Source organism: Ursus maritimus, unplaced genomic scaffold (genome assembly GCF_017311325.1).
Source record: "Ursus maritimus isolate PB19 unplaced genomic scaffold, ASM1731132v1 scaffold_3, whole genome shotgun sequence".
NCBI classification, from domain to species: Eukaryota; Metazoa; Chordata; class Mammalia; order Carnivora; family Ursidae; genus Ursus; species Ursus maritimus.
In genome coordinates this window covers 61921715-61935527 of record NW_024425563.1, presented here as the reverse complement: position 1 = coordinate 61935527, position 13813 = coordinate 61921715, and the positions used below count along the sequence as shown (strand labels likewise).

At 34.8% G+C, this 13813-nt stretch overlaps 1 protein-coding gene across 11 annotated transcripts in view; it reads left to right on the top strand.

The window, feature by feature from the left end:
- PHF14 (PHD finger protein 14) overlaps positions 1-13813 on the top strand; it is a 228355-nt gene that overhangs the window by 77502 nt on the left and 137040 nt on the right. For all 11 annotated transcript variants that reach the window (XM_008686328.2, XM_008686327.2, XM_008686324.2 and 8 more), the window contains one exon: positions 3294-3462. In XM_008686328.2, coding sequence (XP_008684550.1) covers positions 3294-3462 — 169 coding nt within the window. The remainder of the gene's footprint in view (positions 1-3293; positions 3463-13813) is intronic.

Here is a 13813-nt window from a genome sequence, read left to right as displayed (position 1 = left end):
AACAAAATTTACCATCTTAATCATTTTTAAGTGGTACTGTTCAGTGGTATTAAATACATTAATAATTATTATATTATTATATTAAATACAATAATCTATATGGCATTTTTCATCTTGTAAAAATTGAAACTCTCTACATATTAAATAATAACTCCCCATTCCTCCCTCCCTTCCAGCCCCTGGCAACCACCATTCCACTTTCTGTCTCCATGATTTTAACTACTCTTAAGTACCTCGTTTAAGTGGAATCATATAGTATTGGTCTTTTTAGTGACTGGCCTATTTCACTTAGAGTAATGTCTTCACATTCATCCGTGTCATAGCATATTGCAGAATTTTCTTCTTTTTTTTAAAAGCTGAATAATAGTTCATTGTATGTGTACCACATTTTACTTAAGCATTTATAGGTCAGTGGTTACTGGGGTTGTTCCCACAATTAGCTATTGTGAACAATGCTGTTACGAACATGGATGTACAGATATCTCTTTAAGAATGGATTATATGGTAATCCTATGTTTAATTTTTTGAGGAACCACCATACTGCTTTCCAGAGCAGCTGTACCATTTTACATTCCCATTAACAGTGCACAGGGTTCCAATTTCTCTACATCCTTGTGAACACTTTTACTATTTTCTGTTTTTTTGTTTTGATAATAGCCATCCTATTGGAAGTGAGGTGGTATCTCATTGTGGTTTTGATTCTCATATCCCTAATGATTAGTAATGTTTAGCGTCTTTTCTTGTGCTTATTAGTCATTTGTATATCTTTGTATATCTTATTTATTTATTTATATTTTTGAGAGAGATTGGGAGTGTGAGCCTTTGGGGGGGCGGTGAGGGAGAGAGAATCTTAAGCAGGCTCCATGCTCAGTGTGGAGCCTGGTGCAGGAGTTGATCTCATGATCCTGAGACCATGCCCTGAGCTGAAATCAAGAGTCAATTGCTTAACTGACTCAGCCACCCAGGCACCCCTCTGTATCTTATTTAAATCCTTCTTCAACATGAATGTGGACTTAAGAAACAGTTATAATAGGGGCGCTTTGGTGGCTCAGTCGTTAAGCATCTGCCTTCGGCTCAGGGCGTGATCCCAGAGTCTTGGGATCGAGCCCCACATCAGGCTCCTCTGCTGGGAGCCTGCTTCTTCCTCTCTCACTCCCCCTGCCTGTGTTCCCTCTCTCACTGGCTGTCTCTCTGTCAAATAAATAAATAAAATCTTAAAAAAAAAAAAAAAGAAAAAGCAGTTTTGTAATAATATTAGCTTTTAGGGTATTAATTTTTTTTAATGTATTAGTCTCTTATTTAAAAAACAAGAAGTAGAGTTACGACCCATTGTTTTAATAATACTAGCTTTTATAATTGATCATATATTAACCTTTATTGAGATCTTTATTTCTCCATAATGGGCCCTGAGTTACTGTCTTGTGTCCTTTTTTTCCCCCTCCACCCTACAGGTCTTTCTCTATCATTTCTTGTAGGACAATTCTGGTGGTATCAAACTCCCCCAGCTTTTGTTTGTCTAAGACTGTCTTAATTTCTCCCACACTTTTGAGGGTCACTTTTGATGAACATAGGATTTTTGGTTGACAAATTTTTTTGTTTGTTTGGTCCTTTTAGCACTTTGAATATATTGATACACTGCCTTCTGGCCTCCAAAATTTCTGATGAGAAATCTGCTTGTAGTCTTATTGAGGATCCCTTGTATGTGATGATTCTGAATTTCTCTCTTTCTATTTTCAATATTCTCTTTATGTCTTTTTATTTGGAAAGTTTGATTATAATGCATCTTGGTGTGTGGGAGACTCTTTGAGTTTTTCTTGCTTGGTATTTGTTGAGTTTCTTGGATTTTATATTATCTTCTTTCATCAAATTTAGGAAGTTTTCAGTCATTATTTCTTCAAACATTCTCTCTGCCCCTTTTTTCTTCTTCTGGGCCTTCCACAGTGCAAATGTTGGTCGAGTTGTTGATGTCCCACATGCCTCTTATGATCTATTCACTTTTTTCCAGGTTTTTTGTTTTGTTTTTTGTTTTTCTGGTTGTTTCTCAGACTTTGTAGTTTCCATTGTTCTTTCTTTAAAGTTTGCTGCTCAGGTCTTTTTAATCCCTCTAGTAAATTTTCTATTCAGTTATTGTACTTTTCATCTCCAGAATTACCATTTGGTTTATTTTTAAGCTTTCTGTCTCTCTGTTGATATTTCCGTTTTGTTCATAAATTATTTTTTTGTCTTTCTCCACGATTTCTATTAGTTCATTGAGCTTTTAAAAAATAACTCTTTGTCTTGCAGATCTGCCATCAGGTCTTCTGGGACAGTTTCTGTTAATTTCCCTCCTTTTAATGGACCATACTTTCCTTTTTCTTTGTATACTTTATGAGGTTTTTGTTAGAAACTGGACATTTGGAATTTAATAATGTGATAACTTTGGAAATGAGATTTTCTTCCATTCCCAGCATTTGCTGTGTTTTGGTTATGTTTGTTTCTTTTTTTGTTTTGTTTTGTTTTGTTTTTTATCATAGTGTGCTGTCTCTGTGCTGAGAAACAGACTAAGGTGTTAACTTACAGCCTTATGTCTTTTCAGAGCCTTTCCCTGAGCAAGTGTGATCACCTTCTAATTTGTCCTGTATATGCACTTATTTTTGAATGTCCATGTCTTTAATGTCTGGCTCCCAAAAGGGGGCAAAGAGAAAAATGAAGGTGGGGGATAAAGGGAAATGGTCTTTTAAGTTCTAGAAGTCTTTTCGGGCCAAGGGGGAGTTTACCCACCTCTTTGTACTTCTGTGATCAGAGCACAGATGCTCAATATTTGGAGGACGTGGTTTATTTTGCCCATCCTGGCTCCTAACAGCTGTATGTAAGCTACTGCAGGAACACGTGCACACCTGCCTGCTTTGTGGCTTGGTTGGAGAATGGGTAGCTGTGACTTGGCTCAGAGCTGAAATTGACTAAATTAATACAGTTTACCTGTGCAAGTCTTTCCTTGGAAAGGAAAGTTGGAAGTTGCAGGCCTTTACTAGACTTCAGAGTTCCAAAATAATTGCATCAAACAGATTCTGCCAATGCAGTTGTTTTCTAGGTGGAAAGACAGATTTCTGTTGCCTTGGACTCCGCCATCAGTGCTAAATCTCTTATGTTGGTCCACCTAGAAATTGCTTTATATATTTACTATTGTCATTTTTACAGGAGTGTATATTTTTATATATTCTTCACATGTACCTGAATTTTGTATTAATAGAAACCATAGCTAATGCTAGAAAATAAAAATAAATGTATGAACTTACATTTTTTTCGTTATGTAGGCAGTGTTCAGAATGTGACCAGGCAGGGAGCAGTGACATGGAAGCAGACATGGCCATGGAAACCTTACCAGATGGAACCAAACGATCAAGGAGGCAGATTAAAGAACCGGTGAAATTTGTTCCACAGGATATGCCTCCAGAACCCAAGAAGATTCCAATAAGAAACACGGTAATTTTTTTCCCCCATTTATCATAATCGTCACAGAAATCTGAGGCCAAAATTTAAGAGGTGAGAAAGACGAAGGGTGAACATATACTCAGGAGTCAAAGGAAGAAACCAGTATATTGCTATTGGTCATTCTTAAGAGTTATTGTTTTACATTATGAAATATACCATACATACATGAGAATTTATGTTTTATGTATTCAACTTAAAGCACAATAATAATGAATGTCCACTATATCCACCGACCTGCTTCAAAAATCGAACATTACCAGGGGCGCCTGGGTGGCTTGGTTGTTAAGTGTCTGCCTTCAGCTCAGGGCGTGATCCCAGCGTTCTGGGATCAAGCCCCACATCGGGCTCCTCCACTGGGAGCCTGCTTCTTTGTCTCCCATTCCCCCTGCTTGTGTTCCCTCTCTCACTGGCTGTGTCTCTTTCTGTCAAATAAATAAATAAAATCTTAAAAAAAAAAAAAAAAAAAAAGAACATTACCAAAGGCTTTGATGTCCCCTGTGAATCCTTGGTAATCACATTCTTATCTATGTAGCACAGAGGTTACCTCCATCCTCAACTTTTTATATTTCTCATTTCTTCTTTTTTTAAATAATTAATCTCCAAATGTGTGTATTCATAAGTAACACATAGTTTTGTGGGTTTTGAATTTTGTATGAATGGAGTCAGACTTTTTCTTTTGTTATTTGATACTTTAACCCATTGATTTGATTCATAAATACTGATCTGTGTAGTTATAATTCATTTATATTCACGGATGTGTAGTTTTTTATTAAAGGAATAGATCATATATTTTGTTCTGTAGATTGGCAGTTTTGTTTCCATCTTTTTCCTTTTGTAAACAACCCTGTTTTAAATATTTTGTAGCTGTCTCCTGCAGCATGGTAACAAGGAGTTAGGGTATATACCAAGGTGCTCATTTGCTTAGTTACTGGGTTGTGCATCTTCAGCTTTGCTAGGTAATTCCGGTGTGTTCCAAACCAGTTCACACTCATAGCAATGAATAATCTAACTGTTGCTCCCCAGACTTGTTGTGTCCAATATTTTAATACTATCCAGTGCGGTACATGTAAAATAGTATATCATTTTATTTTGCATTTCCCTCAGTATTAATGACTTTGAGTATCTATATATTTGGTAAGTTGTATTTTTCTCTTCTAGGAAATGTAAATGCAATTCTTCTCCAGTTTTTCTATGAGATTGTTAGTTTCTCAATAAAAATTTTTTGAGGTTAGAGTTTAAAGAACTTCTTCCAGGAGGCATTTATATTTGTTACTACCAGGTACCTGGGAGATCTACCAACTTAAGACCATTTTAAATAAATTTGGTGTATGTGCCTTTTCCATTACGCAAGTGGTATGAATTTCTGCCCCAAACAAATTCTTAGGGGAGGCATTTTTTACTTTCTTACCTTGAAACAAGGTAGACACTTTTCAAAAATCTGCCTCCCTGAAGGAGATGTAGATACTTTTTGGATTAGTTGTCATCCTTTGTTTTGTTACCTCTTTAGTTTTAGAGAGTTTTTGCTTTTTTCCTGGAAGTAACAGCTTTCTCAAAAATGTTCTTTAATCTGTAGTAACCATATTTAATCTAATCACTGAAGAGATCTTATTTAAGAGAAGTCACCTAGAGTATTTCATTCAGCTTTGTGTTATGGCCTTATTTGAAATTGATGACCCAGATATGGAAATTGCCTCTTAGATAATTTAAATAGTTGATTTTTAGTACTCTAAATTGATCAACTTGAAATTGTTTTATTTATAATTCCCACTAGTTTAAAACATTTTTTTAGGCCTCATGAATATATTTTGTTTACAAATGAACTAAAGAGAATTTTCCTTCTTTAAATAAGCCTGCTTATTTCTATTTCTAATATACTTTCTGTAACTTCGATGCCAATATCTGCAACTATTAAGATCTTAGAGAAAAACTATTCATGTGTCTATGTGTACAAAGATTATCCTTTTATGAAATATTTTCTTTCTTTATTGTTTAAAGAAATCTTTAGGCCCAGTGTTATTATCCTTAACTTTGGAGTTATATATAGAGGGGAAATTTCATACCTATTATAGTGATATCTATGTGCCCATATTTAATATTACTTAAGATGAAAGATGATCCTATATTTTTCTAATTTACTTGTTTGCTCTTCCAGCCTAGAATTATAAGGAAGCTTTTAAATTTTCTAGCTTAGTCCTATTCTTTTTACTTTATTCTTTGTCTCTTGTTTTCTTGTGTAAAAGTCTTAGTCTTCTTATAGATATGGGTGGGTAAAACACAAAAGAATTCCACGGCCAGTAATTTTAGGAAATATAATATGATTATTTTCTCTCATGGATGAATTCAAATATATATTGAAGATCTGAGAAACACTACTGTTCAGAAAAATGGTTAACTTTTTTTCTAGCTTATCAAAGAGTACTTTATTCAAGACCCATTTTTTTATTGTACCGTAGAGTTCTGGGTGATAGGGTTTGGAAATGGTGTTCTAGAGGCCATGAATTACTTGTATCAGGATCTTCTGGGGTGTTTGTTGAAATGTAGGTTTTGGACTCATTCTAGAGCTAGTGAATTAGAATTAGGGGTTGGGTTGAGCAGACTTCTTAGGTGTTATCTCATGCAGACTAAAGTTTGAAAATAACTATCTACATAATATTTATGATTATTACTCTTACTCTTTTCCTTCCTTCTTCCCTCCCTTCCCCCCATCAATCCATACAGCAATTCAGAAAACCTTTGATGAGAATGTTCAATTGGTCAGGTACCTGATCAAGGAACGTAAGAATGAGAGATGCAGAAGAGAGTGATTCAGTCATCTTGATCTTGATCTTACCATTTAGGCTGAGTTTCTATTGTTATCTTAATTTTTATCTTATTTCTGTTTCAGTGTTGTATTAACATTTTGAATTATTAGACAGCATGGTTAAAAATGAGGCAGTCTACTTTCTTTTCTTAGCATACTGTTAATTATGGGAATCCAGGTACCTAACTGCCAACTCATTTGTATAACCAAGTATCTTTCATAATAAATAAGTGATTTATCTCTCCCTTTGTTTAATTTTTTAATTGTTGTTCCTAGTATCTTCCTACTTATACTTTTTATTTTAGTACATATATTACATCTTTGGACATTCTAGCCTTAAATTTCTTATAATAATTCTTGCTTTTGTTAGTTTTTATTTTTCCTGTCATTATTGATCAAAGTGTACTTCATTTCACAATAGTCATATTGCTCTATCAAAATTTTCAAGAAAATTTACCTTTGTGATGTAGGGAATTCATGACATACATCCTAAGCTTTAATTTCTCATTTCAAAATAATATATCACTTAATAAAACTGTTAAAATGATAATTCGTTCTACAGCTTTCTATCCATTTCTGTTAAGTTCCTTTGGGTTATAGTACTAGCACAGTTTTTAGAAAAGTTTGGGCTATTTCATGCTAGTAAAATGATTTTTCCCTTATTTCAAAAATCTATTTTGTGGGATATGTGAATTGGTATTCTGTTAGAATAATTTTATTTTTAAAATTCAGACTTTTATAGTATGATTAAGCATATAGCACTTTTATCTTTTTTTTTTTAAAGGACTTTTGCTATTGAGTTGTCTCTAAGAACCATCAAAAATATAAAATGATCACGGCTGCCATAGATTGAAGTCCCATTTTTATTGAACGTATTTTCTTCCCCCTGCTACTACTTTCTTACCTTTTATACTTTATATCTTTATGTTTAAAAGTAACATCATGGTAGTAGTAAAGAAGCAAAAGAGGGAAGGAAGGGATTTACATGTTGAAATATTTGAGTAAATCCTGGTATGTTGCTACTCAATGAATTTAACTTCTGTTTATCCATACTGCTAATAAACCCAACCATCCTATTATTTTGTCTTTCTTCCTACTATTCAATCATTGGATATTTTACTTCATTATTTTCTTCAAAGTATAGTAAGTCAGAAGAGGACATGAGGGATTAGCCTACTTTTATCTGAGACTGTTTAATAGTGATAATATCTAATATTTATTGAGGACTCATCATATGCCAGACACTGTACTAATCCTCTGGCCTACTCGCCCTTTAAAAAAAATAAGTTAGTATTTGACTGTTATAACACCTATTTTACTCAAAATGAAACTGAGATGCAGAAAGCTTGAGTAACCTACCTATGATCTTACAGATAGTAAGCAGAATAGGACTTAAACTCAGTGTGAATTAATGATCTGTGGTTGTTTTTTGTTTGTTTGTTTGTTTGTTTGTTTTAAGGTCTGTAGAAATTTAGTTGTACAAATGGAGTTGTAAAACATTTGGTTTTTAGGTAGCATAGTTGGGAATGTGTCATGGATAGCACAGTGCTATCCATGGTAAGGTGGTCACATATCCACTTATTAACTTGCATACCTGAGTTTGTTCACATTAAATATAAGATTCAACACTCCTTTTCTTTGCACTTTCGGTTGAGTGTGAAGTGTTTCTCTCCCCCCTGCAAGCTTGTACAAGACCATTGGTGTCACTCCTCTCAATCACAGTGCAGTAGTGTAGGAGTTAAAATGTTTGAAGGTTATTCTACCTTGAGGAAATGGATATTAAAAAAAAAAAAAATAGAAGCAGCAAATCTGTAAGTACACTGATAGCATGTGTATATATTAGCCACCAGTATATGTTTATTTTGTTATTCTATGTTGGTTTGCTTTTTTTCCCTCTAAATTGTGAGTACAATGAAACTTGCTGTAGAAAAAAAGAGTGCAGGCTTTGGTATTGGCAGTGAAGATGGAGAAGTACATAGTGGTTTTTGTGTTTCCTAACTAGTTCCTCCAACTCTACCTAAAACATTTGGCTTATTGCATCTCAGCTTTTTTGATTAAGCAACAAATATCTTTTTGATTTGTTCATTTGATTTGATCAGTGTTAAGAGAGATGGGCCCATGGACTCAATTTTTGTGCTCCAGTGCCTGCTTTGTGCCAATAAGGCCGCTATTAGAAGAATAGCATCCACTTTTTCCTGCTGACAGGCAATTTCCATTTATCATAGCCAGAGAGTGCAATGGGGAATAGAACACTTCAGCAAGGCTTACTATATTTTTATTATTTAGATACTGAGGAAACTCATTTTTCATTTTATTCTACTCTGATTTCTTTAATAAGAATTTATAGAAGTCTGAATGAATACAGCATATTTTGAGACAGTAGATCCAATAAGATATAGATGTTTTCAAAGTAAGTAGTCCCAGTATTGCTTTTTTTCCCTAATTTTTTGCAACGCAAAGATGATAAAAGATTAGCCAGAAAAGTTACTTGAAAAAAATGACAGCACTAATAAAAATTTTTTAAAAATTTTAAAAAAGAAAAAAATGATAGCACTAAAGACTTGGTGTTAAAAGAGCTATTTTTAAGTTGTAAGAATGAAAATACTGTATTTTCAGAAAATATTCCTCCTGTACAAACACGGATATTCTCTCTGATTCATATTTTCATGTTATCTCATATTTAATTGTTAGGTTACCATTATTTTTAAAAATTTATTCTGAACGTTAGAATTATTTTTAAAGTAAATGTTAACTATGAAAGTAATATGTGAATATTTTTTTGTTATGAGAAATTCAAAAAGTGTAAAGTCTCCTTTGACTTTCCTCCCAACATTACCCTTCCCCAGCCCAATTCACATGCTTTGAATCTACCTGTATTATAAGGGTATGTATTTTGAACTTTATCTGACATTTCTTTTGGCATATCTGTCAAAAAATAAGAAAAAAGTGATTGTGAGTCATATGGAAAAGTAATATGGGCACGGTTCAAGAAACATGGAAATAATGAAGTATCAATAAGTAAAAGGGGAATGATCTGGTTTTAGAAAATTCTTCACATATTGTTCCCTGCTCCAGGAATATAACTTTGTAACATCATCTTAGATTGGCTCACAAATATCCCATCTTCAGTATTTCAGTCTCTCAGGAACCATATTCTCTTTTTTATTACTGGGCACAAATAGGAGGACTAAGTCTGAAGAAAAAGGGTTGAAAAGCATAGTTTCATTTAACCATTTTCTGTTATTTACTTTGTATTTTATATTGTCATTACTATGCTATGAAGTAGTTACAAATGTCATTACCATTTTATAGTTGAGAAACTGAGGCAAAGCATTTCAGTAACTTGCCTAAGGACATAGCATCTTCTAAGTGGTAGAGCCAGGAATCAAACTAAGGTAGCTTCTGAGGCCAAACTTTTAAATGCTTCATTAGGCTGCTTTTCCAGGCAAGATTCCAGTGATGGTTCCTGGCACCTGTCCTTGGGCCAGAATCACAGGCTTCTCATACTTTCAGCAGCTTAGTGGCTAAAGGTTTGGTCAGGAAAATAGAATTCATTCTGTGGGGAATTAAGGACTTATACTACTGTTGGCATAGCCGGGGTTTCACCATACGTCAAGGGGTTCTGGCGAATATCAGAAAAATTGTCAATGAAATATCTATCCTAAAGCACTGAGTAGGTGGTAGGAGCTGATACCAGGTCAGAGAATTTGACAGTGAAGATCTCAGCCCAGAGAGCACTGTGGTGTGGATAGAAAAATGAGAATTTGTGGGGAAGTCTGCAAAGCCTACCAGGACTGTGAAATGGGAGCTGATGGAAAGGTCTAGAAGGCTGCAGCCTGTGAAAAAGCGAAACATCTGACTCTCATGACCTCCAGAGTAAAATGGCCTTCACTTAATGTTTCAAATCTGAGGTTACAAATATGGAACCATAGACAGAAGGCGAGAGGGAGGACTTTGGGAAATTAAGTAATTAAATTTAAGTAACTCTTCTGTTTACTCAATTAGAAATATCTTGTTTATAGATATGACTTATAATTTTGCTTTAGAAAGTATCCATTAATGTACTGATATTTTCCTCTCTAGGACATTTTCTTTGTAGCATTATTCCCTTTAAAAAAGTAGAAGATGGTACAAAGTCAATTTCTTGAGTGTTTTAGATAGCATCAAAACCTGTAAGAGATAGCATAGTGTGTGGTGGAAAGTACCAGGACTAGCAAGCACATGGTAGATTTGAATTGTACTTCCTACTCTGCCAATAACCCTTGTGTGGCCTTGGGTTAGTACTTTACCTTGTTTATACTCAGTATCTTCATTTATAAAATAAATTAGATAATTGGCAGTCCTTTCTACAACTAAAAGTCTCATCTTAATTCACATTTGCATGTATTATTTTATCTTTAACACTACTGGGGGAGCCTGGGTGGCTCAGTCAGTTAAGTGTCTGCCTTTGGCTCAGGTCACGATCTCAGGGTCCTGGGATTGAGCCCCTCATCAGACTCCCAAGCTCAGTGGGGAGTCTGCTTCTCCCTCTCCCTCCCCCCTCACCCTCTCACTCATATTCTCTCATGCTTTCTCTCTGTCTCAAATAAATACATAAAATCTTAAAAAAAAAAACACTCTTGATTAGAGGGTTAAAGTACACACATTGTTATTAAAAGAATCTAGGATGGTAATACTTTATAATTAGGCTCATGACATGTAATAAAAATTGTTTTATTTTTCAAGACTATATTTGTTGATAATCTTACTTTTTCCCTTTCTGGAAGTTACCTTTATTATAATTACTGTTCTTCTAAAAAAATTTTATGAATGCATCCAGCAGACACTTTTCAACAAATGAGCTACCAGATGTGTATACTGTATATTGACTTGTTTCTAAGATTTTATTTTTTTGAAATTGTCCTTTTGCTTACTTTCAAAGTGACATTTGATTGTTTTACTTAGCCAATTTCATACTGACTTCTTTATGATAGTAACTTTTCAAAGACAAAATATTGCTTGACGATAATAGAAACGTGCTTTCTCACTTTATGAACACCTTTTACCATATTATTGTTGTAAGGCTGAGTAGGCAGGGGGTGAGGCAGATGCTAAAGGAAACCGTACAATTGAGACTATCCCACTAATGAATTAAATATTAAGGATTATCATTGATTCAGTTTATTTTTAAAGGAAGGCATGAATAGACTTTTAAAAATGACTTCCTTTGCCTTATATTGTTTTTCATTTTTTTTATTCTCCTTGCATCTAAGAGCAACTCTTCTTATAACATTCAACTTCTTTGTAAATCAATCTTCCTTTCTTTCTTTCTTTCTTTCTTTCTTTCTTTCTTTCTTTCTTTCTTTCTTTCTGTAAAATATACACAATTTTTTATATGGTCAGCCATGTCAAATAATTTATTAAATATTTCCTCTGGATCCCTTTCTCCTCCAGCTCTAATTGAATTGGTTTTTCTGTGTCATCCTTGGACTTTGCTTCATCATCATCATGGGACTTCCTTTTAAACTTTCATAGATGGAATTTTTTGTTGCTTGCATTTAATTTTTTTTTTTCTTCATTTAGTCCCTTATCTTGATGGGACAACATCTTCAGGGATTTATTTGGTAAAGGTTAGAGGTAAATTTTTGAGATCGTACATATCTGAAAATTAATTTTTTATGCTCAATAATATGACTGTGTATAAAATATTACATTTTTTTTTTTAAGTACCACTTGACTGACTCCTGGCTGTCAGTATTGCTTTCTGCTTTTAAAACTCATTTTGTCCTCTGTCTGGAAACACCTGGTGTTTTATTTTCTCTTTTTTCAGTGTATTCACTGGTATGGTTCAGTACCTTTGTTGGTGTGATACATTTTTATTCATTCCTGGGAGCTTAGTGAGTCCTTTCTGTCTAGAAACTCATGTATTTTAGTTCTGATGCATTAGTTTTTGTTATTTCTTTGGTAATTTTTCTCTTTCTCTTTTTCTGGAACTTCTCATTGTATTTTGGTGCTGCTAGACTAGTTCTCTAATATTTTTTTTTAAATATTTTATATATTTATGTCAGAGAGAGTACAAGCACGGGAATTAAGGAGCAGAGCAGGCAGAGGAGGCAGAGCAGGCAGAGGGAGAAGCAGGCTCCCCACTGAGCAAGGAGCCTGATGCAGGGCTCCATCCCAGGACCCTGAGATCATGACCTGAGCTGAAGGCAGACGCTTAACTGACTGAGCCACCCAGGCATCCCTCTAATAATTTTTTCTATCATACTCATTTCTTTCTTGCTTGCTTTCTTGCTTTTTTTTTTTTAATAATTTTAATTTTGTTATATTAGTCACCATACAGTACATCCCCAGTTCTTGATGCAGTGTTCCATGATTCATTATTTGCACATAACACCCAGTGCACTATGCAATATGTGCCCTCCTTAATACCCATCACCAGCCTATCCCAGTCCCCCACCCCTCTGAAGCCCTTAATTTGTTTCCCAGAGTCCACAGTCTCTCATGGTTCATTCCCTCTTCTGTTTTACCCCCCCCTTCATTGTTCCCTTCCTTCTCCTACCGATCTTCCTATTTCTTATGTTCCATAAATGAGTGAAACCATATGATAATTGTCTTTCTCTGCTTGACTTATTTCACTTAGCATAATCTCCTCCAGTCCCGTCCATGTTGCTGCAAATGTTGTGTGATCGTTCTTTCTGATGGGTGAGTAATATTCCATTGTATATATGGACGACATCTTCTTAATCCAGTCATCTGTTGAAGGGCATCTCAGCTCCTTCTATGATTTAGCTATTGTGGACAATGCTGGTACGAACATGGGGTGCATATGGCCCTTCTCTTCACTACATCTGTATCTCTGGAGTAAATACCCAGTAGTGCAATTGCTGGATCATAGGGTAGCTCAATTTTTAACTTTTTAAGGGACCTACATACTGTTTTCCAAAGTGGCTGTACCAACTTGCATTCCCACCAAGAGTGTAACAGGGATCCCCTTTCTCCACATCCTCTCCAACAATTGTTGTTTCCTGCCTTGTCAGTTTTTGCCGTTCTAACTTGTGTAGGGTGGTATCTCAAGGTGGTTTTAATTTTAATTTCCCTGATGGCTAATGATTTTGAACATTTTTTCATGTGTCTGTTAGCCATTTGTATGTCTTCATTGGAAAAGTGTCTGTTCATATCTTCTGCCCATTTTTTTATTTGATTATTTGTTTCTCATGTATGGAGTTTGAGAAGTTCTTTGTAGATCTTGGATACTAGTCTTTTATCTGTAGTGTCATTTGCAAATATCTTCTCCCATTCCGTGGGCTGCCTCTTAGTTTTTTTGACTGTTTCCTTGGCTGTGCAGAAGCTTTTTATCTTGATGAAGTCCCACAAGTTCATTTTTTCTTTTGTTTCATTTGCCTTTGGAGATGTGTCATGAAAAAAGTTGCTGTGGCCGATGTCAAAGAGGTTGCAGCCTATGTTCTCTAGGATTTTGATGGATTCCTGTCTCACATCGAGGTCTTTCATCCATTTGGAGTTTATCTTTGTGTATGGTGTGAGAGAGTGGTCAAGTTTCAT